General features: G+C 39.8%; 1 protein-coding gene across 3 annotated transcripts in view; it reads right to left on the reverse strand.

Annotated features, from left to right (window-relative positions):
- The window catches only part of USP24 (ubiquitin specific peptidase 24), an 85,791-nt gene extending 64,188 nt beyond the window's left edge, over nucleotides 1–21,603 (reverse strand). For 2 of the 3 annotated variants that reach the window (XM_070745940.1, XM_070745942.1), the window contains exons 1-5: nucleotides 21,127–21,564; nucleotides 8,239–8,407; nucleotides 7,134–7,201; nucleotides 6,726–6,869; nucleotides 652–774 (exon numbers count right to left, since the gene is read on the reverse strand). In XM_070745940.1, the coding sequence (XP_070602041.1) occupies nucleotides 652–774; nucleotides 6,726–6,869; nucleotides 7,134–7,201; nucleotides 8,239–8,407; nucleotides 21,127–21,477 (855 nt within the window). In that variant the 5' untranslated portion in view covers nucleotides 21,478–21,564. Of the gene's footprint in view, nucleotides 1–651; nucleotides 775–6,725; nucleotides 6,870–7,133; nucleotides 7,202–8,238; nucleotides 8,408–21,126 lie in introns of all 3 variants that reach the window. The other variant, XM_070745941.1, reaches the window with a different exon arrangement.
- Nucleotides 21,604–27,861: the final 6,258 nt, after the last annotated feature.

A 27,861-nucleotide genomic window follows, 5' to 3' on the forward strand; every position in this document is an offset into this window, starting at 1 on the left:
TGCATTGGTGCAGTATGATTGTCATTACAGGTACTCTTCAACTTAGTGTACGATCACAACTGCGACAAAATTTCTGTTGCTAAGTGAGACCATTGTTAAGTAAATTTTGCCACATTTTATGTCCTTTCTTGTCACAATTGTTAAATGAATCACTGCAATTATTAAGTTAGTAATATGGTTGTAATGTGGTTTCTCCATTGATTTTGCTTGTCAGAAAGTCACAAAAAGTGATCATATGATCCAAGGACATGGCAACTAGTCATAAATAGAAGTTAGTTGCCAAACATCTGGATTTTGAGCACATGACCATGGGGATGGCCCAAAGGTCATGTGAAAAATGGTCATATCTCACTTTTTCCAGTGATATTGTAACTTTGTACGGTCACTAAAGAAGCTGTTATAAGTCGAGGGCTACCTATATTAAATATAACTTAAGGAGATACTGTACTTCATAAAGATTGACAATTTTGTTGAAAAATACTATGCAAAGTAATAGTTTTTACTGGTGCTTCATGGTGAATTATTGTTATTTTGGAGATGGCAAATCTATTGTCAAAACCTGTTGCATTGTTAAAATATATAAAAATGTTTGTTATACATATCTCATACGTACAACATTGTCTGTTAAATAACCATACATTTTATATTTACCTTTTGGAAAGCCGTAATAGGAGAAACAGCATATAGTTTCCCTTCCCCAAATACCTCTGTCCAGTTCCTTTGGCACATTTTCATTCGGTTTTTGAAATGATACTCATTGTCAGAATTAAAAGCCTTAATAAAAAAAAGAGAATATGATGAAAAAAAAAAAACCAAGTCAACATAATGAATTAATATTGAAGTGAATTAAGAGAATACCTGTTTTAAGATCTCAATGTTTTAATGCATTTTGCAACAATTTGTTAAGATCATTTTATCATACAATAGAACCTCTGGTTACGAATGCTTCTGACCATGACCAAATTATAGTGCTTTTTTGGGCTAAGCGACCCACATGTGGCTGCTACCTTAATTTTGATTATGTTTGGGTCACAGCCAAATTGTGTTGCAACCAGTTATGGAACGAATTATGGTGCTGACCAGAGATGGTTTTTTTTTTCATTTTCTAACTTTAATTTTTTTGGGGGGAGAGATTAGACTAAACACAGGCCTATATGGCACTAAGCATGTTTTGCAAAACTGTTGGCAAAAAAAAAAAGGTAACTTATTTAAATAACAAACTGGACGTTTATATTCAGTTATATAGGACTGTTTAATAGGAAAGTGAACACAAGAACAAGGGGACACAAGCTGAAGTTAGTTGGGGGAAAGATCAAAAGCCACATGAGAAAATATTATTTTACTGAAAGAGTAGTACATCCTTGGAACAAACTTCCAGCAGACGTGGTAGATAAATCCACAGTAACTGAATTTAAACATGCCTGGGATAAACATATATCCATCCTAAGATAAAATACAGAAAATCCATCCTAAGATAAAATACAGAAAAGGCAGACTAGATGGACCATGAGGTCTTTTTCTGCCGTCAGACTTCTATGTTTCTATGTTTCTATATATCTGTACTCTGAAATATATAAGCAGCATGGTGATTGGTGAACAAAGACTACCTCAGTGAATATGAGTAAGAAAACTACACCCCCACCAAACTTTGAAGCCTGGGGTGAACTAAAATTATCCTGCAGGAAGGAAGGAAGTGGAATTGGACATATCCCTGTGTCTTTCCGGCATAAGAAAGATAAATTAGAAGGAAAGACTTCTTTAACTGTTACTCAAGAGAGGGAAAAATTGTGAAATAAAATTATTTTTTTCATGTTTTTAATGTAAACATATACACTGGGACCTGGGACACAGTAAAAATCAGGAAAACAAAGATGTAAAATGTTAACTTTTTTTGAGGAAGTAGAGATGGTTCACTATGAAAATGATGATCTTAGATTGCAGGGTTTGTTTTAAAATCAAAGTAGCAAATAACTTAAAGTTAACCCTTTTTGCCACTAAATTTGTATAGCTTTCTGCAGTGTAGGAGAGGTTTCTGGGATCCAAAATAGGAGCTGAAAACTATGTGGCTATAGGTGGTTTACTTTTCCTGTATGTACTGTATTTTTCAGAATATAAGATGCACCGTAGTTTTGGGAGAGGAAAATAAGGAAAAAAGACCTCTGCCTCCCAGCAATTTGCCAAACAGCAAACAACACAGATGATATTCATTGTTTGCTGTATATTTCTGTGTGCCTGAATCGTAGAAATAGCAAAGAATTGTAGAAATGTACATTATGGCAGTATATTAATCCCAGAAAGTTTTCTTAAATGTAATCACCCTAACTCCTCCCAATTATTTAAATAGATCTACTGCAAACATGACTAAGTGAGGTTTTAAATCAGCTGCCTTATCTTACTAAAACAGGACACTGTTACATTTCAAATTATACTTCTTATAGATCTTTAAAACTGATGTGATTTTCTGGAAGTATTATCTGCTGTTTAAAAGAAGATAAAATAATACTGGGCCTCTTCAGATCAAGTACAGTGGTACCTCATCATACGAACTTAATTGGTTCCAGGAGGAGGTTCGTAAGGTGAAACGTTCGTAAGATGAAACAATGTTTCCCATAGGAATCAATGTAAAAACAAATAATGCGTGCAAATCTTTCAGGAAAATCCCAAACTTTAGAAGGGAGGCGAACAGAGGGCAGGGAGGAGCAGCTAAAGGGGGTGGGTGGAAGAAGCAAGGCTAGGCTAAAGGGTGAGTGGGAAGGAAGAAAGGCAAGGGGGGCGCCCCTCCCTTTTCTTCCTTCAAAAGACACCGTTTCAGTGCCTTTGCAAGCATGCAAAATCTTTACTCCTCCAAGCTGCCCCTCCCTTTTCTTTCTTAAAAAGACACCGTTTCAGTGCCTTTGCAAGCATGCAAAATCTTTACACTTCCAAGCTGCCCCTTCCTTTTCTTTCTTAAAAAGACACCGTTTCAGTGCCTTTGCAAGCATGCAAAATCTTTACTCCTCCAAGCTGCCCCTCCCTTTTCTTTCTTAAAAAGACACCATTTCAGTGCCTTTGCAAGCATGCAAAATCTTTACTCCTCCAAGCTGCCCCTCCCTTTTCTTTCTTCAAAAAAGGGGAAAAAGGCTGCTTGGGTTCGTAAGGTGAAAATAGTTCGGAAGAAGAGGCAAAAAAATCTTAAACACCAGGTTCATATCTTGAAAAGTTCGTTAGAAGAGGCGTTCGTAAGATGAGGTACCACTGTACTTGTTTTAAAAAGCTTCTGCATTTTGTTAAGTTAATAATAAAGCAGTCTTTAAAAAATAAGTCTAATAATTTGAACTTTCTATAGGCAATTATTGTTATTGACTTACCTCCTTGCAGCAAAAAACAAACAGCCAGTTTCCGCAGTCTGATCCTCCCAGCAATTTGCCTCCTTGCAGCTTTAGTTTCACTTTCATTTTATCACCTGGGTTTGCTGGAAACTTCAATCAATCAGTTGAATGTCAGGAGACAGATAATTTGTGGCTTGTGCAAAGCAGGCTCTGCTGCTGTTTGCTGCAAGGAGGTAAATTGCTGGCAGGCAGAGACCAAAGAGTGGGAGTGGATGGGTGGGCTACATTCAGTATATAAGACGAATACAAGTTTCCCCCCTCTTTCTGGGGGTAAAAAGGTGCATCTTATACTCCAAAAATACGGTAGTTATGTAAATTAAATCCTGTTCATCTCAAATGTTAAAATACTATGCATAGAAACCTGAGTATTATTATTAAACATTTATGTAATGCTTCCCTTTAAAAATGGAAGTTTGTTATCTAAGCCAATCTTACAGTAGCATCACAGAATAGGTACCATATTTTTCGGAGTATAAGACGCACCTTTTAACCTCCCCAAAAGAGGGTCAAAAACTGGGTGCATCCTATACACCGAATGCTGCACCTGGGGAGGGGGAATGGAGTTGGCGGGACAGTGGTAATAGCTGCAATTGGTGGCAACAGGGTGGTATTCCTGTCAACTAAACAATGTCATTTGGCGGGACCCAGGGGAAGAGCCTTCTCTGTGGCGGCCACGACCCTCTGGAACCAACTCCCCCCAGAAATCAGAATTGCCCCCACCCTCCTCACCTTTCGTAAGCTTCTTAAAGCCCACCTCTGTCGTCAGGCATGGGGGAATTGAGATATTCCCTTCTCCCTAGGCCTATACAATTTATGCATGGTATGCATACATGTTGTGTATGTTAGGTTCTTTAAATAAGGGTCTTTTTAATTATTTTAAATATTAGATTTGTTATATGTTGTTTCATTATTGTTGTTAGCTGCCCCGAGTCTACGGAGAGGGGCGGCATACAAATCTAATGAATGAATAAATAAATTCCAGGAGATTGATACAACTGCCAATCAGAAAGGAAGAACGAAGGGGGAGATCGCGAAGTTAGCGATCAAAATGGCACCTTCACCAGAGAAAACGCAAGGCTTAATTTCCAGTGCCTGGGGTGGAAGTTAGTGTGCTCCAATCAGCCTCTGATGACACCAACACAGAGGAGCAGTGGGGGGGGGGAGCATCCCTGAGGTGGAGAAGAAAAGCAGGCAGCCTCAAAGGGCAAACACTCAGCTGCAATGAAAGGCTTTGGGGGAATGCTCCCCCCTCCCATGCCCCTGAGCACCCGATCAGCAGAGACGCTTTCTGGGAAGGACGGGAGAAGCTGCTTTCCCTGCGCTCTCCCTGCATGATCCGAGTGCCAGACTCTGCCATCAGTGTGTGTGTGTGAGAGAGAGAGAGAGAAGAGAAAGAAAGAGGACAGAAAGGAGAAGGGTTTGTATCATTATGCAAAATTGCTCAGTGCTTCTGAGCAGCCTCCTTCTACAGTAGGCTAATGCAAATTTCCTTCATTTCTATCACTCACTAGCCTAGCCCCGCCCACGTCTCTGGCTGCCCAAAGCAGAATGAAACGAAAGACAGAACACGTGTGCACAGAAACCTCACCGCCCTTTCCAGTTATCACAGTGAAAGAAACCTGAATTCAACACGGTTTCTTTCACCAACCTTTCTAGTATTAAAGCGATCTGGACTTCAGTCTCTCTTTCCCAGGGTGAGATCGGACTAAAGCAACCCCCAGCTTTGCCCTGACTACAGAAAGAGATACTTTTCACTTCCGGTTAGATCATTATCGATGGTTTCTGCAAGTGTATGTGTGATGGGGGAGAGAGATAAGCAGTTCCTCTTTCCCTCATTCCCTCCTTCTCAAAAGACTGCAACTTTGTCCCTTGCACTTCCTTTCCTGAATCTCCGGTGATAATCTTTATAGCTCTTTATAAATAGAGCTAAAATGTTTAAAGAGCAAAGTAGCCACAGTTAGAGGAGGACTAGCTTAGGAAGTTTGAATACCCTTGCAGTGCACCCTAATCTCTAATCCAGGGGTCTTCAAACTTGACAGGTTTAAGACTAATGAACTTCAACACCCATTCCCGAGCTATCATGACTGGAGGAGGATTCTGGGAATTGAAGTCCACAAGTCTTAAAGTTGCCAGGTTTGGAGACCCTTGCACCCCTAATCCCTAATCCAGGGGTTTTCAAATTTGACAGCTTTAAGACTAATGAACTTCAACTCCCATTCCTGAACTAGCATGACTGGAGGATTCTGGGAATTGAAGTCCACAAGTCTTAAAGTTGCCAGGTTTGGAGACCCTTGCACCCCTAATCCAGGGGTTTTCAAACTCAACAGCTTTAAGACTAATGAACTTTAACTCCCATTCCTGAACTATCATGACTGGAGGATTCTGGGAATTGAAGTCTACAAGTCTTAAAGTTGCCAAATTTGAAGACCCCTGGGGTTAGGGATTAAGGGTGCAAGAGTCTCCAAACATGGCAACTTTAAGACTTGTGGACTTCAACTCCCATTCCTGAGCTAACATGACTGGAGGAGGAATTCTGGGCGTTGGTCCACAAGTCTTAAAGCTGTCAAGTTTGAAGTTTGTAAAAATTGTCCATGGTTATAAAAAGAATACATGTTTGTAAAACGTATTCTGCTACATTGGTATTTTATTAAATAATATATTACTGCACCATTTGGTTCAGAATACTTTTTTCCTTGCTTTGCACTTCTAAAATCTAGGTGTGTCTTATACTCCGGTGCGTCTTATATTCTGAAAAATACGGTAAGTATAATTATGTTTGAAAAACAGTCTAAATATAGCACAATAGCATAAATGTGCCCTTTTCCAAAACAGTAATAACCATCATCATAGTATATCTGCAAAGAAGGCTCAGATCTGTGAATCTGTCGCTGTAACTTTGAAGCAGTCATACGTATTGAATACCAATTTTAAAAATTAATATTCAGCTTACTATGCTGTATTTTTTAATTCTGTGACTTCATCTTGGATTATAAACAAAACAAACAAATAATCTAATATGAAGGACAAGTATCAGTGCATTGATCTGGACATCTTGCAGAGCAATCAATTATCCTGACTACCGTTTAGAAAGCCAATGTTCAGTCTTGGAAGTGGACAAGACAACGTCAGGGGTGTCAATTTAGAGATCATGACATACCAGTTACTATAAGTCAACGTAACAGGTTTAACCACTTGACACCATTATTTCTGATTATATCATTTGGATTGATTAAATCTGTTAATTTAGAAATGACATTAAACCACACTTTCACATTATGTCTCATTTAGTCCCTTAATGTAAAACACTAATATTTGCAGTTTGAACAGCCTAAAAGAGATACATAGTAGTTACAATACCATTGTAAGTACAGATAGAAGTCCAACAGGAATAGGATCCTGTTTCACTCTCTCGGCAGCCAGATCTACTAATAACATCAACATATTGTAGATTCCCTCATGGATTTCAGTACCCCATTTATGAACTGCACTTGATGTCAACAGCTGTAAAGAAACAGAGTCTATGTTAACAAAGCATCTTTCTGTATACTACCAAAGCTCTCGCATTTTCCTAGTCTTAAAAAGATTATTTTTTAATTAATAGCAAGTTATTGTAAGTGAAAGTAAAATATTAAATATATCCTCAAACTAGAAAAGACATGGGTGTGTTTTTATCCAACACTGTTGCCAGAATAAAAGCAATTCAGTTTTGACTATCTCTAATTCCAGCTATAGCAATTCAAATCTGACTTTTATTTTTGCACTTACCTTTTTAAAAGCTTCAGGCATACATCTCTCCATAAATCTCCTGCAATTTTCATCAGAATCAGAAAGTCCTTATTTAAAAAAAGAAAGAAAAGAAGTTGTTAGAATTCAAACTGCTCTATGACTAAGAAATATAACTAAAATTTATAATAGTTTAATAAAGAAATATGGATGAAATAAATATGATATATTTCTAGAACATAGAAATGATGCTTTTTAAACCTTTATATATTTGATGGTAGTTCAGTTGTTGTGGACATATTCCAAATCTGAATGAATGTAAATTGTTGCTCATGTTTCATTCATTTCAATTTCAAAGAACTGAAATAGAAAACAGCTTAGAGAAAGGGTGTCAAACCTTATTTCATTGAAGGCCGTATCAGGGTTATGTGAGGTGCTGGAGTGACTGTGGCCAGGGTGGGCATGGCCAATTCAACATTATTTATGTCAGGGGCACCTATGGTCCGAGTGGTCTGCCAGTGAAAATGGGCTCCTGAGCTCCATTTTTGGCTGCTATGGCCTCCTGCAACCAACCCAATGTCTGTTTTTGTGGGCAGAGGCACCAAGGGCCAGTCCTTTGATGTTTCCAGGACAGCCCTGGAGACCAGATCTAAGCACCCTGCAGTCCAGATCTGGCTCGAGTTTGACGCCCCTGGCTTAAGGTATATGGGTATTCTACCATATTAATTACAATTTATTATGTCAATATTGCAAGTATAAATTTGGCATTTTCATCCAAAGTTGAGTACAACATTAAAAAAAAGACACATGTCAAATTGTATGTTATATAAAGAGCTTTGATCTTAATATGATGACTTATTATTAAAGTATCTTTTGTATTGTTATTTAGTGTACATGTTTATATATGCATTTTACATACACACACACACGTGGTGTGTTAGAGAAATGGAAAAAAAGAGATAAAAAGATATTTTAACAAGAATTAAAATACCCCAAAATAGAAAAAAGGAAAATAACTGTGATTTAAAAATGCTAAAGATTCATTTATTTTATCAGCAATACAGCAGTTTAATATTATTTTTATTAGTATTAGTAGAAAATGAAGTATTTTGAAAGGTTTTTTTTAAAAAAGAAAACGGTAACTTACCTAGCCTTACAAGGTATGTTGATGCAATTAAACATTTGCCTAGAGATTCTTCCCGCTTATATGGTATGGACCAGTGATCTGTTAATACTCTGCTCTCCAATTCATAAAGATTTGTTGTAGGAAACTCTATACCTTCTCCAGAGCAGTTTCCATTTTCATCATTTTTCTGCTGAGAAAAAAGCTACATGTGAGTTCTAGCCAACAGAAGATATAAAAGGCAACATGCCAACTTTGTACTGAAACAATTGACATACAGTACTAATTACTACAAAGCAATAAACTGAATTCACTTGCACTGCCTACTTGCTATTTATGGGAATTGCATATTTTTTCCATTTCTTTTTTCTGCTGTCCAACTAATTAATTAGGGGTAGTCTTGACTTGCAACAGTTTATTTAGTGACCATTCCAAGTTACAATGTGCACTGATAGAAAGCAACTTAGGACAGTTTCTAACATTTGTAACTTTTGCAACATCCCCATGGTTACGTGGTCAAAATTCAGAAGCTTTGTAACTGACTCATACTTCTGACAATTACTGTGTCCCAAGGTCATGTGATCACCTTCTGCCACCTTCTGACAAGCAAAGTCAATAGGGAAGTCAGACTTTTAACACTCATGTTACTAACTTACCAATTACAGGGATTCACTCAACAATTGTGGCAAGAAAGGTTGTAAAATGGGCCAAAATTCACTTAACAAATTTCTCACTTAACAACAGAAATATTAGGCTCAGTTCAGGGGTGAGTTCCTCCCAGTTCAGACCAGATCGGCCGAATCGTTAGCGACCTGCTGGTGACGTAAAAATGGCATCACGGATCCGATTCTGTCTGTGCACGCCACCATCTCTTTTTTTGTAAATTTTTGGCAATTTTTTCATTGTTTGTATGGCTTCTCCTCATCCTCTGCTGTGAAAAAAGCCCTTTATTTCTTTGCCCAAAGTACAGCTGAGCAGTTCCTCAGCTATGTTTCGGGCTGAAATCACCTTCTGAGGATGCGTGGAAGCGAATTTGCATGAAGGGACTTCGCGATGCAAACAAGTAGCGAAGGTAAGTGGAACCCACCCTTGACTCAGTTATGGTTGTAAGTTTCAATTATTTTCAAAATATTTAAATAACAAACTAGAAAAACTTTAAAAGTTTTTTTCTACCGGAATTCAATAGATCTGCTTCTCCCAAAACACAATTCCTTTATTTATTTTCACCTTTGCTCAATAAAAAAGCAGAACTGGATATTCAAACAAGGAGAGATTATTATTATTATTATTATTATTGCAATGCATAATATTATTTCTGCAATGGTATATTTAACTATGGCAAAAAAGGTTGTTGTTGTTGTTGTTGTTGATTTATTATTATTATTATTATTATTATTATTAATTAAATTTATATGCCGCCCCTCTCCAAAGACTCGGAGCGGCTCACAAAAAAATTGAGTGCAACTCACTTTACAACTGCCTTGCTTAGCAACAGAAATTCTATTCCCAGATATGGTTTTGAGGACTACCTGTACGAAATAGTGCCAAATATGGACAATATTAACAATAGAGCAATAAAGCTCCAATAAAACCTCAAGTATCTGAAAAGGACAAAACAAAATGGGACTCACTGCACACTGGCTACTCACTGAACAGGCTATTTTAAATCACTGTGTACTCGGACAAGTTTCAAAACCTGTGACTGCTAGTCATTGGTTTTCTTTCCCGGTGCCAGGTCACCATGTCATTTATAGCCTTGGTACTATTTGCTAATGGTTCCTGTTTCTAAAATACACATCAAGAAGCAGGAAATTAGGAAAACAACAAGGAAATGACAGAGGGAATATTAAGTAATACAATATTCATGTGGCACTTCAGTAGCAAGAAAGAACACATTGTGAATGAGAGAATTGCCTCCAAAAGCACCCACGGGGCAATGTGAGAAGCACAGATAAGGGTAAAACTCTTGCGTGTTTTTCTTCAAAATATATCAGGGATGTGTGTCATTTCTAATTAGTGCCTCAGCTAAAGTAGGTCTTGCTCCATTTTTCTGTATATTGTGGTTGATCAAAGATAATGGCTAAAAGCAGAGTATATTTCTATAGTGCTTCATGTTTACATAGCAGACAAAGTGCTACTGCAATGTTTCTTATAGTCAAATCTAGGGCTATATGCACTTTGAAAATGATTCACTGAAAGTATTAGACTTCACACAACCACATCTCTTTAGTGTTCCTTAAAGGAGTATGTGCAAGCCTGAAAAAAGTCTTGTTAGAAAAGCCTGAATAAAGGTGGGCTGGTTTAATAAAGATCAGAGAAGTACTGTGCTCATGTGAGTTTTGACACACTTCATTTTTGAAGCATGCATTGTCCTACTAAATACAATGTATATACCGGTATATTATCTGTATAGAGGCCCTTATAGCAATAAGGCATTTTTGTAGGAAGTTTTAATTTGGAATTTCTCTAAATAATTGGGAGCTCCTCGAGAAAAAACAATACTGTTTGCAATGAAATTACTGATATCTGAAGAATAGTTGCTAAATAATAAAAGTGGCAACCAATGTAACTCTCAGACTAAAGATGTTATGTGGGTACCTTGAAGTGCCTCCATCACTATAAATCATTACATTCTGGTTCTGTTGCAACCTATATATGGTTTACAAGAGCAGATATACTGCACAACCGTCCAATCCAGGTGACCAAATCATAAGCAATATGCCTACTATTCCATTGTAACTGATATACAAGCTGAAAGTCTGCAAAAACATCTGTGGCCACAACTAGTTATAGGAAAAGAACATCAAACTTTGATATGTAAATGTAGTGACAGTAGTAAAAATTGTAGTAAGAGTGACATGGTGAATGAAAGTGAAGTATTGAGTGAAAATATTAATTAGTAGTGACAATATGGTCAGACCAAAATCACAAGCAAGAATCTCATTGATCATGTCAGTATTGATAAAACAGGCCTCATTTTACAAGGTTCCTAACAATTGCAAGGTAGAATAGGAGAAGCATTGATCAATGCTTCTCATACTCAAGACTTGAACCTGAAAATAGAAAGTAAGGAATTTAAAATTGATGTTTTAGTAACAAATAAACTTCAGTGGCATCAGATGATTACAGTACATGACACTATTCAGGGTCTGACCATGTGAAGAAATGGATCAGCAATGACATTCAAAATGAATCTTGCTAAATATATGCAATGATGCAATAAATATTGTATGACAAACTACAAGAAGAGATATTTGTAACATGTAATAGCTGATTAGAAAGGAGGAATTAAATTTCCTGGAAAAATTACACTAGACAAACCAAATCATACAGGAGAACAGAATTTGGCAAAGAAAATTCTTTTATTACTTACACCTGCTTCAAGTGACAGGGACTCTGCACATGGACATCCCCACAGGGAAAACATTTGAACAAACTGATTACATAACAGGAAAGAGCCAATGGGGAGGTGCAATCAAAGGAGACAGCACACTTCCAGGTGCAAACAATGTTCAGTATGGAGCAGTGAATTAGTCTTCAAAAACTAAAGAGTAATTGCAGCAGAAAGATTTGAGCTGGAAGGCATACAAATTAGAAGACAAAAGCATTGTAAGGAAATTACAGTTATTTGAAAGAAATGATAAGAGACACTGTGAACACTGAAACACACATCACAAAATTTCAAAGAGCAAAATATCCAGGTGTATTTCAGAACAAGCTACCGTGTTAGCAAATGAAATGAAACAAGGCGGAAGTTAAGACTCTTGGGCAACAAGAAATGCTTACTATCACTGAATACAGATTTCTAATGACAAGTAAAAAAGAAAAGATATTTTGATCAAGCCTATCAGCAATAACATGAACATTTAATAAGATATGTTTTTAATGCAATCAGAGAACTCACATGAAAAATGACTATAAGGTAGGACTATTTAAGAGCAACCACAGAAAGGAACTAATAGAGGCCAACATGGTTAAAATAGGAAAATCATTTGATGGAAGAATAACAGAAACATTTATAGTTAGAGAATATAGTTGTAAGATGGAAGTTTAGAATTATACAACTAGCCATATTCTTAAGGGACCTTCACTTGACTCAACAGATGTAGATATTTTTTCCTCAGGCTCCAACCTTTCTTTTTCAGGGAATGTTGCTGTCTTATAGCTCCAGAGGGTTTTGAAACAAGATTATCTGGATTTTGTTCAATCAGGATCTGTCTATCTAGTAGGGGATATGATGGCGGCAGAGGCTTAATGACGCTGAATATGCTGAGCCATTGCCAGCACTCTGGGAGTTCGAGTCTAGCTCTGCAGGACAGGGTGAGTTCCTGTCTCTTATCCCTAACTACTGCCCACCTAGCAGTCTGAAAGCATTGTTTGTGAGTAGATAGATAGGTACCACCATTTTGGTGGTGGGAAACTACTGGCTGCTTTCTGTGGGGGGAGCTGGAACCAGCGTTGGATTTGCCTGGACACAATTGGCTGAGGAAAGTTCCGGATGAGCCAACTTCTGCCGAGAACATTGCAAGCCAGTGGGTGTGAAGTTAGTTGGATTAGCAATCGTTGGCTGCCAGGACTTTTATTGTGTGCATAACATTACAGCCTCCCTGGGCTTGTATGTCATGTGCTAGCTACATAAATAAATATCTAATTGTGGGAGATAAAAACACAGGGCGTACAATCAAGCAATTGATTTTAGACAGGATGCAGGGCCAATTATAGTACTGAGATGGCATTACTGTAATTATGCTTATGGATTATTTATTTATTTGTTTGTTTGTTTGTTTATTTATTGTTAGAGTTGGAAGGGACCATGCGGGTCATCAAGTCCAACCCTATAGCACCCTAGCCAAATGGCAGTCCAATTAAAATGTCCAGAGTATTGGAGTTCACAAAGTCCGCTGGTAGGTTGTTCCACTGGTTGATTGTTCTGACCGTCAGGAAGTTCCTCCTTATTTCTAGGTTGAATCTCTCCTTGGTCAGCTATTCTGGTGGATTTGGGATGAAATTAATATATCCATCCTAGACCTCCATGATTTCTTAGTGGCCTTGAATCATGGTATACTTCTGGCCCAGTCTACCGGATTATAGGCACCAAATTACATTGATTCTCTTTTCTTTCTTCAAGGCTCGTTCCAGTTCAGTATTGATAAGGGAAGAGGTAAACCTAGAGGCCCTTGTTTGTGGGTTCTTTCCTTTCCCCACTCCTATTTAACATCTACATGAAAACCCTGGACAATGTTATCTGTTGGCATAAAGTCCCAGTCAATATAGGTGTAAAAATTATGGGAGCCTCCTAAAATCATAACTCATTTCTGAACTGGAGGCCTTGTTCATGTTAACTCATGAATTACAGTGGTACCTCTACTTACGAACTTAATTCGTTCCGTGACAAGGTTCTTAAATAGAGAGGTTTGTAAGAAGAAGCAATTTTCTCCAGAGAAACCAATGTAAAAGCAAAATGCGTGCGATTGGGGAAACCACAGGGAGGGTGGATTCCTAGAGAGGCCCCATGGAATTTTCCCCCCTGCCCTTTCCGGCCCTGTTTCCTCCCAGAAGATTCCTAGAGGCCACACAGAGGCTTCTCCCCGCCTTTTCTGGCCCTGTTTCCTTCCAGGAGATTCCTAGAGAGGCCCCAGGGGGGCTTCTCCCTGCTTTTTCCAGTTACAGTTTCGGAGGTTCGGGTTTGTAAGTGGAAAATGGTTCTTGAGAAGAGGCAAAAAAATCTTGAACACCCGGTTCTTATCTAGAAAAGTTTGTAAGTAGAGGCATTCTTAGGTAGAGGTACCACTGTACACACTTTTGTTTAGATTACTACAATGTGCTCAATAGGGGTTGCTCTTAAAGAGCATTTGGAAGCTGTAGCTGGTCTAGAATGTACCAGAAGGGGGAGCTTTTGGCATTGTTACACTTATGTAACACCACTGCTTCATGAGCTGCACTGGCTTCCCAGCAATACTTCCTAATACTTTTTAATTTGCTGGTCATTATGTATAAACTCCAACATGGCACAAGGCCAGGCAATTTGAGGGAACCACCTTTCTCCCATTGTTTTTGCTCATTCACTAGATCTAGCAGAAAAGGCATATCTCTAGGTCCCCTCCCATAAATGGCATCATTTTGTTTCACCCAGGAGCCACGCCTTCTCTGACATAGTGGCTGCAGAACAGAAGCCACCTAGAGATCTGAATGGCCCGTCTCTGTTGGCCTTTCATAAAGCTCTGAAGCCCTGCCTGGTTCTCCCCAGGCATTTGGTTCAGGAGAACCAGCACATTCTATTGATGTGATTTTATGACTGGAATTTATTACAAATAGTCCTCATTTAATAAAGGCAACTGGGACCAAGAATGCCATCACTAAGAATGCAGCTGAAAGGTGCAAAGTCATGTGAGTCCATCAAATTATGATGGCAATTCTGGCAGTCCCAATTGCCACCCAGGCAGTAAATGCAAGACGGCCAAAGATGATCAATTACTAACTTTAAAATTTTGTATCCTTTTCTAATTAAGACAGTAGATATTGTTGGTTCAATAAACACATGTCACAGTTCTTAACCAGCATCTCTTTGTTAGTAAAAAGCTCAGATCACATACTCAGTTGTAGTACTGCAAGTTATACAAAATTCTACAGTTCACAAAATTTCTTGCAACATTGTATATTTAGGAACTCACTGGAATGCAAGATATGACAACAATAGACCATCTGAAACACTGGAAAACACATAGGCAATCCTCATTGATCTGCTTAAAGTGACAGGAAAAAATAGTCAAAGAGCTAACAACTTTGTCTCAGAAAAAAGGAACAAGACAGCATGGTCTGGAAATTGGGGGGGGGGATATAAGTACTGAGGAGAGATTTTTAAAAAGTACAGTGGTACCTCTACCTAAGAACGCCTCTACTTACAAACTTTTCTATATAAGAACCGGGTGTTCAAGATTTTTTTGCCTATTCACAGATTATCATCATTCATTAGAAGAGATACATTTGATAAATAGGCAGAGTTATACAAGATGACACAGCAAAAACAGGGACCGCCTTCTGCCGCACGAATCCCAGTGACCAGTTAGGTCCCCAGAGTTGTCCTTCTCCAGGTCCTGTCAACTAAACAATGTCGTCTGGTGGGACCCAGGGGAAGAGCCTTCTCTGTGGCAGCCCCAACCCTCTGGAACCAGCTCCCCCCGGAGATTAGGATTGCCCCCACCCTCCTTGCCCTTTATAAACTCCTTAAAACCCACCTCTGCTGTCAGGCATGGGGGAATTGAGACATCTCCCCCAGACCTATATAATTTATGTATGGTATGTTTATGCGTATGTCTTGTTTTTAAATAAGGGGTTTTTAAATATTAGATTTGTTATTGTACATTGTTTTTTATTATTGCTGTGAGCCGCCCCGAGTCTACAGAGAGGGGCGGCATACAAATCAAATCAAATCAATCAATCAATCAATTAAAATAGATAAATAAATATGTGTAAGAAAGGTATTTACCCTGCTTTTATTTAATAAAATAGGAGTGTCAAATTTACACCATCACATTGTTGGTAAGTGGCACATTTGCAACTTTTTTTTTCTTTTGCTAAACCAAGAGTGGGTGTCGCCAGTCCACAACACATTCAGCCCACAGGTTTTGAGTTTGACTCCCCTGGACTAGTATAAAGCCTTTGGTTGTGTTGCTCATAAGCAGATTATAGAACATGGGTGTCAAACTGAAGGCCCAAGGGCTGGATCTGGGCCATGAGGTGCTTAGATCTGGCCCAGGGAGATGCCTTTGAATGGCAAAGGACTGGCCTGTGGTACCTCTGCCAATGAAAATGGCCATGGGTGGCCCTTGCAGCAGAAAACTGAGCTCAGGAGGCCATTTTCACGGGCAGAGCACTCAGGCTACCCCAGGCCCCAACATAAGTGATGTTAAGCTATCCCTACCCATCCTGGCCATGCCTATCCTGCCCCCACCCCCAGATCGAACACAACCCTGATGAGACTCTCAATGAAATCAAGTTTGACACCCCTGATATAGAATATACCTGACCTGTGGGGTCATTGTTCCAGATAATTTCCTTACCATATTCCACAATGCTTCAAAAATGACAGACATTCTAATGCATTACTTTCACTGGAAAAGTTCTTAAAAATTTAGGGAAATATAAAGCAATGCATTATGCTTGAAAATAGTCCATGCTGAATAATGCACTATCAGTCAAAAATCAGGAGTAACCACAGGAAATGTTCTATGATAATTTTTATCTATAAATGTTTCAGAACATTTGCCAATCCTCAATTCTGCAGAATCACAGATTTTGGATTCATTCTGTTAATTGGCCCATTTGAGGTGCTTTGGTTCAAAAATCGTTGCCCTATGACCGCAATGGTAAACCTGTGGCATGCGGAGCCATATCAGAGACCATGTGAGGCATTGCCTTATGTCAGCTCGGCCTTCTATTTGGCCGTTTTTGCTCTCCCAGGCTTCAGAGAAGCCTCCTAAAGCTGGGAGATGGCGAAAAATGGCCCAACCGGAAGTTAGAAACAGAGAAACATAGAAGATTGATGGCAGGAAAAGACTTCATGGTCCATCTAGTCTGCCCTTATACTATTTCCTGTATTTTATCTTAGGATGGATAAATGTTTATCCCAGGCATGTTTAAATTCAGTTACTGTGGATTTACTAACCACGTCTGCTGGAGGTTTGTTCCAAGCACCTACTACTCTTTCAGTAAAATAATATTTTCTCAGGTTGCTTCTGATCTTTCCCCCAACTACCCTCAGATTGTGCCCCCTTGTTCTTGTGTTCACTTTCCTATTAAAAAAACTTCTCTCCTGAACCTTATTAAACCCTTTAACATATTTAAATGTTTCAATCATGTCTCCCAAAGTTCGTTTTCAAACTTCTGGTTGGTCCATTTGGCTGTTTTTCATCATCCCCAAGCTTCAGGAGCCCATTGGAAGGCCCATTAACACATACCCTTTTGGCATGCGAACCCAAAAAGGTTCACAATCACTGCCCTATGATATACCATTTCGTCTATTTATTTATTTATTTATTTTATTTGACTTCTATGGCCACCCAATCCTGAAGGACTCAGGGCTGCTTGCAACAGTATAAAATTCAAAAACAGTAAAAAGAAGTCAATTATAGAATGTAAGCTGTAAAACCTTAATTAAAAGCCATAATAAACTAACCCAACATGCATACATGACGTTCATACAATTTAGCCATGATAGCTGGTTCATGGCCCCTAGCCCTGCCAACAAAGCCAAGTCTTCATAGCCTTACTGAAATCCAATAGGGTGGGAGCAGTACGGACATCGGGGGGGGGGGGGGGGGAGTTGATTCCATAGAGTCTAGTTCCGGGGTCCTCAAACTTGGCAACTTTAAGACTTGTGGATTTCAACTCCCAGAATTCTCCAGCCAGCTATTCTGGGAGTTGAAGTTCACAAGTCTTAAAGTTGCCAAGTTTGAAGACCTCTGGTCTAGGTAAAAGAGCAGGATGACTAGAGTTTTGGTAGGTAGATTAAAGCTAACAGGTGTAGCAAGACACCTGATTGTTTTTCTGACAAACAAAGAAGCTACTATAAGATGTTCGAAGGAACAGAGTAGTTCCAAATAATAAGAATCTATATTAACTGCAAATACATTTTAATAAATGTGCATAACATTTCTCTTTTATAAGAAACATGGGATTGGAAGAGAACAGCTGGAATCAAAATTATGTCAAGTGGACACTATTTTTTTTACATCAGAGTAAAGATGACTTTAAAGATTATAACAAAAATGAATAGTGAAAAACCGATGTGATGATAATACATATTGAAACAAAAAAGATGTTAACTAACTCAACAACTCACAGCTGACTACAGAAATGAAAGTGGCAGACAATTCTGTTTTCTTGCATTCAAGAGCAGCTAAAAACAAACAATGTGATAGATGAGCAACAGGGAACAAATTTTAGGGTAAGGTAATTACAACCTTGAACGAGATCATCAAGCTTAAGGATACTACTATGACAACAGAGAACAAAACAGTTAAGCAATTATTTTTCCATTGGCAACTTATTTATAAATCACGTTTATATAAATAATACTAAATCATGATGACAAATATAATGTACATATGGGAACCAGTAATATATGGCTGTGCAAGCCAGTCACTGAGTTAGAGTGAAAAATACAATAACTTTAACCTGTGGATTTGGACAGTACCTCAGAGCATCATGATCTAAAAGAGCAGCCGTGAATTGCTTCTAAATGAAGCAGATTGAGTCTTTCCTTGAGGTGAAGAAAAACTCACATATTTTATGCATGTACTCTAGAATAAATTATGAAGGAAATTAATATTCTTGAAAGACATGAAAGAGGCAGAGAAGATCACAAAGAAAAGGGATAGATCTGGAATATCTCTGTAAGAACTTCAGATTATTGTTAGGGAAATGGTGAGAACTGTGCATAGTTGCCCATGGTTTACGTCTAAATTAAGGGTACCTTACTATTTTATGTTAAATTTTATTTTTACCGCCAAGAAATAAAGGAAGATTAGTATAGATTCTTTGTCAGTAAAAATAAAATTCAATACAAAAATGGTTTGTTGTGAAAGCAACAGTCTGCGAAGGCTCCTGGATTGGGGCTGAAAGGTAAAAGCAGAAGCAGTATTCTCTGTCCCATGTTTGGACAGACTAATAAATACTATTTTATGTTCCACTGTTTATGGGTGGAAGATTACAGGTAGTACTTGACTTACGACCAGTTGCTTAGTGGACAAATTTGCAACAGACCAATCCCAAAAGCTACTTGCAATTTGGCTTCAAATTAACAGTCACGGCAGCACCCCACAATAATTCACACTTATAACTGATTATAAGTACATCTCTCCCCATCACACCCTACCCAGTTGCTGCAGGACTGTATTTTATTTAATCACCATACTTGGGAGAGCAGAGGTGGAGGCTGTCAAGTGAAATAATTTTGTGGTAATGACCCTAATGATTTGCAACTGTAATGTAAAAATCCAGATTCACTTTAAGTTTTGGGGACAAAACTATGCCGAAGACAACCAAGTTGTATTTTTTGGATGATGAGTCATTGAAAAGATGGAGACTGTAAACTAAATGAAACAGTAGGCTAATCCTGAAGGCATCAGATGATACATACTACCCTTCGGACAAAGCAGTAATGACTGACCATATATTTCTAAAAACACGAGACAATCTGGCTTTTTCTAAACAAAATTCCAATAATTATAGTCAGGCAAAAAAGATTGAAGGGAGAAATATGACGTCAGGCCAAATAGTACATTTTTGTTTTTGCTGTTCTAGGATTCTAGGTATTTAAAGCATTTATTAAAGGCTAATTCACAAATTTATAATCTCATCTAAACATGTTTCTTGGTCACATCTAACTTAATATGGGGAGCCCTCAGGTTTCTTCCTCATATTCATATTTTTGTACCACCTGAGGTTCTTTCAGACAGAAATCTGAAATCTCACAAGTTCATTTTCATTAGTTTTGCTGGTATCAATACAGACCTACAATTACAGGTGTCATCGTATTTATCTCACAGGCCAGAATAACCAAGCTTGGTTTTTTTTTTAATGAGCTCAGTTCCATGGGGGCCTGCAATTCCTTCTGCCCTTATCTCCCATTTGTAACCCAAAAATCCAGCCACTTTAAAAAAGGGGACTGTATAATTAAAGTTATTATTACAGCATGGAAACAAAGCCATTGAAATTACTAATAGGGTGTAGGATTGGAGGGAAGCGTCTTGGTTAAACAGCAAAGAAACACAACATAAAACATCAGTATCTTTTTTTTTTTAGCGGTTCAGTCTGCACCAACTGAGTGACAAAGAGAAGTAACAACTCATCAACTTTCACTATTACAGCCCAAACAGGACTTTGCACGGTAAGCCTCTTTTCCTAGGCTTGAGGCTACAAAGGCTTTCCGTGCCAAACAAGGACAACATGCACAAGGCTAGCAATCAAGCAAGAGGTTTCATACTCTCTCTAATCCTCTGACAGGCCCAAACGTGTCCCGCAGGAATTGGGAAAAGGAACCTCTCTCCCACCTTCCCGCCCATGTCTGGTATTCAAAAAGACCCCAAAATTGGAATATTTTTGAATCCCATGAATGGAGTGAGGAGGAAAAAAACAAGGGGGAAGCCCCCAGAGAGAGAAAAAAGAGATTTTAAAGAAAAGACTGGTGGACAGCCACCTGCCTGACATAATAGCAAGAGCATTTAGACTTATATACTGCTTCATAATGCTTTTACAGCCCCTCTAAGCAGTTTTACAGAGTCAGCCTATATCTGGGTCCTCATTTTACCCACCTCCGAAGGGCTGGTGGTGAAATTTGAATTGCTGAACTACAGCTACTAAAGGAGGGGGTCGGACTACAAGACCTCCCAGGTCCCTCACGTCTCTCTATTGGTGGAAAAACCGAGGATTCTCAAGAAGGGATCCCCCAGCGATGCTTTTATATACTGCTCAAAAAATAATAATAAAGAGAACACACAAATAACACATCTTGGATCTGAATGAATGAAATATTCTCATTGAATACTTTGTTCTGTACAAAGTTGAATGTGCTGGCAGCAGCAGGTGAAATTGATTGACAATCAGTGTTGCTTCCTAAGGGGACATTTTGATTTTCACAGAAGTTTGATTTACTTCGAGTTATATTGTGTTGTTTAAGCGTTCCCTTTATTTTTTTTTTTGAGCAGTGTATATGCCTCGTTTCCAAGCTTTGCGAGAGAGAGAGAGAGAGAGAGAAAACGGTAAAAGCCGAGCGGCCCACACAGGACACCCCGGCGGGAGGGCCGCGCCTGGACGCTTGTCACCGAATCGTTCCGGAATAGATCTGACCGGCTACTCGGCTCGCTACACCGTTTGCTTCCCCCCCCCATACTCCAAGCGACCCCCCCTTACCTCGTTTTCCACCACCTCATGGTAGGCTGGGGGTGGGTCGAAGCCGGTGGTGCCGCCCCCGCCGTTACCGCCGCCGCTGCTGCTGCCGCCGTCGCCGTCCCCTCCGCCGCGCGAGCCGCCGCTTTGCTGAGGGCCTCCCGGTCCGCTGTTCTCGCCTCCTCCTCCACCACCGCCTCCTCCGCCTCCGCTGTCCATGGGCTCATAGTGCAGCCCGGGCCGCTCGTTGGTGAGCAATGCCACGGCCTCGTTGATGTCGTTCTTGGCCAAGCGGAGGGCCCTTCGGATGGCGGCTGCATCGGGAAACCCCATGCAGAGCAGCGTGGTCATGTGCTGCTCTTCCTCGCTTTCCATGGCGGCGTCTTCCTTTCGGCTTGGGGTTCAAGCGCTGTTGCTCCCGGTCGCGGCGTTTACCCGTTGCCGCCACCCGCTCTGCGCGCCGCCATGTTGAGGGGAACCTCCTTCTTTTCCTCCTCCCCCCACTCGCTTCCCCTTTCAACGCCTCGGGGCCGGGCGAGAGTAAAGGCCCACACCCACCCGGAAGCGGCGACTGAAGCCGCGGAGACCCGGGTCACGTGAGGAGGGAGGCCTGAGTTGCGGCGGCGGCGGCCTGAACTTGAATTGGAACGTAAGCCAAGAACGCTGGGAAAGGAATCTGGTTGTCATGGAAACCCGCCGAGGCGGCCTGTGTTGGAATGTGACAGATAGGGGGATCGAGGTAGATTGATGACTCTTGCACTACTACGAGAGGTTTAAAGAGAGGGTGAATAAGAAAGCCTTATTAAAAAGAGAGGGCGGCTGCACGGACGCCGTGAATTGCTACGACTCATCTGTCCTCGGAGAAGTGGTTCCATCTTCTGGGCTTCAGATAGCTTCGAGAGCTACGTCGCCTTCGATCTGGTCTAAACGTAGTTCGCAAAATGCAATGTCTGTCAATGAATGAAAGCATAGCTCATAAATCTGCTACAACGACTACTTCACCTTCAACCGCAACAACAAACGAGCACAATAGATTCAAATTCAATGTAGGCTCAAGGCACTAAGTAAAATTTCTGTAAATCATCTTCCTAAATCTGGTGGTGTTCAGATGTCATAAGGGATATATTTTTTAATTTTTTAAAAATTAAAAATTAAAAATAAGGGATGTCAATACAATCGAGAGAGTCCAAAAATATTTCACAAGAAGAGTTCTCCACTCCTCTGCTCGCAACAGAATACCTTATCCCACATGGAAGTTTGGGCTTAGATAGCCTAGAACTTCATCACCTTCAATCCGACCTAAATGTAGTTCATAAAATCATCTATCACAATGTCCTACCTGTCAATGATTTCTTCAGCTTCAACCACAACAATACATGAGCACACAATAGATTAAAACTCAATTTGGAACCCATATTGCATCTTGGACAATAATACCCTTGAAAATGTTCAATGATATTTCACCAGAAGAGCCCTTCACTTCTCTAGTCGAAACAGAATACTCTACAAGACTAGACTTTCAATCCTGGGTCTAGAAAGCTTAGAACTAAGATGCCTTAAGCATAATCTAAGTATTGCCCACAAGATTATATGCTGCAACGACCTGCCTGTTGGTGACTACTTCAGCTTCAATCAGAACAACACAAGAGCATACAACAAATTTAAACTTAATATTAAACACTCCAAACTTTACTATAAAAAATACGACTTCAGTAACCGAGTTGTCGAAGCATGGAACTCATTACCGGACTCTGTAGTGTCATCCCTAAACTCCCAACACTTTACCCTTAGACTATCCACGGTTGACCTCTCCAGATTCCTAAGAGGTCAGTAAGGGGCGTGCATAAGTGCACCAGAGTGCTTTCCGTCCCCTGTCCTATTGCTCCCCTATATCTCATATATCTTTCTTCTATTCCTATATCTCTTCTTCAATTCTTTCATTGATATATTTTACTCCTGTATCTTCTATTATTTCTTAGATATATTTTACTACGAGTATATCCTCTATAACCTTCATTATGTATTTTACAATGAGTATATCCACTATAACCTTCATTGTGTAATGGACAAAATCAATCAATCAATCAATCAATCAATCAATCAATCAATGTAAACTGCTCGAAACTCGGCTGCAGAAAATACAACTTCAGCAACAGAGTGATCAATGCTTGGAATGCTCTACTTGACTCTGTGGTTTCTTCCCCAAACCCCCAAAACTTTAACCTTCGGCTGTCTACTGTTGACCTCACCCCATTCCTAAGAGGTCTGTAAGGGGCATGTATAAGTGCACCTGTGTGCCTACCATCCCTATCCTACTGTCCTCATTTATCTGTATTTACTTTGTTTAAATGAACTGCTACACCAAACTTACTTGGGAATAAAACTGATGGACTCCTGTATTTTGAGCGGAGAGTATAAGCAAGATTGAATAGTTGGGGTTGGTTCAGAGTTGGGAGGTGACAAATCGAATCAAAGAGGAAATCATTAAAATAAAATTGGGAACTGAAATCAGAAGGATAGGTTGAAAAGATTGGAATGAGGTGTTCGATTTTCTTTCTGACGTTCATTTACTAAATTTAAAAGCCACCTAACTCCCTGATGATTCAGGGCACCTTATATCACCAAAGTAAGAAAAATAATAATAATGGTGATTTCTGTTCTCTATTGGAATACTATTCCTAACATCCCTTTTTAGAGATAACAAAGCTGTATTTATTTAAGCATTTTTAGTACAGTACTGCTTTCTGGATCAGGATTTATATATCTCAAAACTATACACATATTCTTGAATATGGCTATAAGCACTGCTATAAATCCTGATTAAAAAGAGGTGTCATTTGCCTTATGGATGCTTAGGAATATATCTGAGTAGCAGTAGTTAGCAATATATTTCAGTACCCGTAGCATTATTTCCTCAGCTATGTGTAATATGTGAAGAACCAGACGCTCTACAAAATATCTTAATTGCTGCATCAGTTGCAACTTTTGGATCAATGGTATTCCCATGTAAAACATGTGGCAGATTAAATATGTTAATGATGAACATGAACTTCAATGTTTATGCCAATCTTTTCTAATCAGTTTTCCTCCAAATTAGTGAAAATCTGCAAGTTGACTGCAATTCTAAGGACTCCAACCCCCCAAATTGAGAAAGAGTGACTTAGAGTATCCCTATCTTTGAAAAACACATAGGGCAGTAGTTTCCATAGAATACCTCACTGGGAAGACAAAAATCTGGATGACCACTGGATAGCAGCAAAATATTTATTATTATTATTATTATTATTATTATTATTATTATTATTATTATTATTATTATTTAGACTTGTATGCTGCCCTTCTCTGAGTACAACTTCCTCTGGTCTCTCCAGTGCCAAACCAACTTTTGGAGCCCAAAGATGGTAATTCTGACAAAAAACATTTGGATCTAAAATGACAATAGTGGACTCAAGAATTCCTACTATAATTAAACCCGATCTCTATTCCTATGTTGATAAATATCAATTTCCATTGGTTTCACATTGATGTTAAACAGTCTGCCATTTCCCCCTCTATAAATTCAAATGGGACTTTGAAAGTTGATAATAATCCAGTGTTCTTGGGTCAAACAATAGTTCCTTGACAAAGGGAGCCATCACTGCCTCCTTTAAGGCAGATGACAATATCCATACGCTCAAGTATGTATTTGTTCTACTGCCTTTTTTATGGGGGTAGGCAAAATTGGCTTTTCTATGACTTGTGGACTTCAACACCCAAAATTCCTGAACCAATCATACTACCTCAGGGATTCTGGGAGTTGAAGTCCACATATCATAGAAGAGCCAACTCACCTCCCAGGAGGCTTTCATCAATAAGAAAGGCAAGAGTTTAGATTACAAGTAGTGATGTTATCGAGGATGATTTTAAGATGATTTTGTTTTAGTGCCTCAAAAATAACCAGCTCAAAGTCATCCTGGATAATATTTACAGCTATTAACTCAGTCATTTTTGCTCATCTGTTTCCAACTGAGTGGGTCCAAGTGATACTATATTTGGTGTAGGAATCATAGACACGAAGACATGGTTTTTCTGAGCAAAGCTGTTCCAAGTTAGGAAAATCTCTGTGGGTATGAAGCCTCTGCATTCAGAGACCTCTTCTCTCTGAATATGATGTTCAGACATCTCTTCTCCCTGGTTATGTTCGGAGACCTCTTTTTGCTCGGACCTGCATTTATTTTTTATAGCAAATTTTTTATAGCAAATTTCTTTTGCACACAAGCACAAAATATTAATTTAGTTACAATGGATAAATGGTTAATATATAACAAAGAGATAGATCATATCAAGGTGTAAACAGAAGAATGTTTAATTACCCTAGACCAGTGTTTTTCAACCTTTAATGATTGTCATAGGGGTCAAATAAGCAATCAAGAAACAATCAATATAAATCATAAGGATACAAGCAACAAGTTACAGTCATAGTCATAAGTGGGAGCTCGGTGATAGGAATGATGAGAAGACTAATAGTAATAGTAATGCGGCCTTAGAGGATGGAGGCAGAATCAGCAAGTGCTGCTACCACGTGGGGGTCCATGACTGCGGAATAGCAGAGAGTGGGAGAGAGAGAGAGAGTAGGGGGGGGGGCTGTGCTGCGTACCCTTGCCGGGAGTGCCAGGCCTGAGCGGGGCAATAAGCGGAGGCCGTTTGCTCCATTCCACCCACTTTCCTTCCCCATTTTTTGGTGGCTACAGGGGCCGGTGGGAGGGTTGGAGTGAAGGCAAACCCAGAGTGCATGCCTTCTGCTCTGTCTTCTGCTCCTCCTGCCCTCTCAGGCCCTGAGCGTGAAGGGAGTAGTAGGGCGTGCTCTCTTACAGTGCCCTGCACAGGGAAAAGGGAGATAATGAATTGGCCACTTGGCCAAGCGTGGTGGCATGTATGCAGGTGTGGGAAGGAGGCGTGAGGAGGAGCAGGAGAGAACCTTGAGCCACCTGGCGCACCTCAGCCCTGGACTGGGAAGCTCTACATCGAAGTTGCTGGAGAGGCAATTGCTCCCGCCTTCTCCTCTTCCTCCTCCTGCTGCTGCTGCAGCCTGTGCTTTGGCCCCGCTGCTGCAGCGAAGGGCTAGAGAGACACTGCTGCTGCTGTCGGCACCAATGCCACCGTCACTGCCACTCTTCCTCCTGCTTGGCGGCTGCTGCTGCTGATTGATCTGCCAGACACAAGACAGAGGAAGAGGCTACCCAACTGCAGGAGTGGGCAGGATTGAAGGGGGGACCTGCCTTGCCTTGTCTTGCCTTCTTATTAAGTCACGGAACCCCTGGCTGGCCCTTGTGGAACCCTTGGGTTCCGTGGAACCCTGGTTGAAAAACATTGCCCTAGATAAAGAGAAGAGTATTTAATTAACTTTTACCTTAGAGAAACAGAGAATTGAGTAAATGATCTTTACCTTAAACAGGACAGAGAGCTGAGTAAATAATCTTTACATTAAGTAGGATACTCAGTCAATATTTACTAAGACAGGCATTCCACATTCCCTGGCAATGATTTATAACAACCTACACTTTAGAATGCTGAGAATATTTCCCATAGAAGTCCTCTGGATCAGGGGTGGGTTCTACTTACCTTCAACATTTCTTTCTTTCTTTCTTTCTTTCTTTCTTTCTTTCTTTCTTTCTTTATTCATTCATTCATTCATTCATTTATTGAAAGGGACCATGCAGGTCATCAAGTCCAACCCCTCTCTGTGGCAACCCCCCATATACCTGAATACAGCTATCATGTCCCCTCTGGCCCTCCTTTTCTCTAGGCTATCCATGCCCAATTCCTGCACTCTCTCTTTGTAAGTCTTGGTTTCAAGTCCCCTAATCATTTTGGTTGCTCTTTTCTGCACCTTCTCCACAGTTTCAGTGTCTCTTTTAAAGTGTGGTGACCAGAACTGAATATAGTACTCCAGATGTGGTCTGACCAGGGCGTAGTAGAGTGGTATTAATACTTCCCTGGTCTTGGAGTGTATCCCCCTGTTGATACAGCTTAGGATGGTGTTAGCTTTTTTGGCCGCTGCTGCACATTGCTGGCTCATGTTTAGTTGATTATCCACCAAGACTCCAAGATCTCTTTCGCAGTCACTACTGTTAAGTGGGGTTTCTCCCAGGCTGTACGTGTGTCTAGTTGTTTTTTTTACCAAGGTGAAGGACTTTGCCCTTGTCGACGTTGAACTTCATGTTGTTAGTGTGGGCCCATAGTGTTAATCTGTCTAAGTGTTTCTGTATTTTGAGCCTGTCCTCTAGGGTGTTGGCTACATCATGACAGAAGTGCATGTTTTGCGCTCGTGCGTTCCCATGTGCAATTTTGCTTCGGCGCATGCTCAGTATATAAAAATCAGCACAAATTCCAGCTGAAGAACTGATCAGCTGGGTTTCATAAAGACTAAAAATCAGTATAAACCCAGGGGTGGGAGAGAGGACCCTCTTTCAAGTGGTAGAACAGTGACATCACCAGCATATCATTACCGGTTCGGGCAAACTGGTCCGAACTGGAAGGAACCCACCCCTGCTCTGGATGTATAAATATTACAGGAACAGAAAGCTGGAAAGACATAGATACGGTTCAAAGAGGCATTCACAAAGTCTGTGCTGCTACAAGCTCATCTTAATTTGGTATATTGTCTGATTACCTAGCAGCCAGATCAGATATCATCAAAATTGAACAAAATAATGACTGTTTTTTTAAAAAAATTATTAAAGCGCTGCACCTCATGAGAGAGGGCTATTTCTCATTGAA

Source organism: Erythrolamprus reginae, chromosome 3 (assembly GCF_031021105.1).
Source record: "Erythrolamprus reginae isolate rEryReg1 chromosome 3, rEryReg1.hap1, whole genome shotgun sequence".
Lineage (NCBI taxonomy): Eukaryota > Metazoa > Chordata > Lepidosauria > Squamata > Dipsadidae > Erythrolamprus > Erythrolamprus reginae.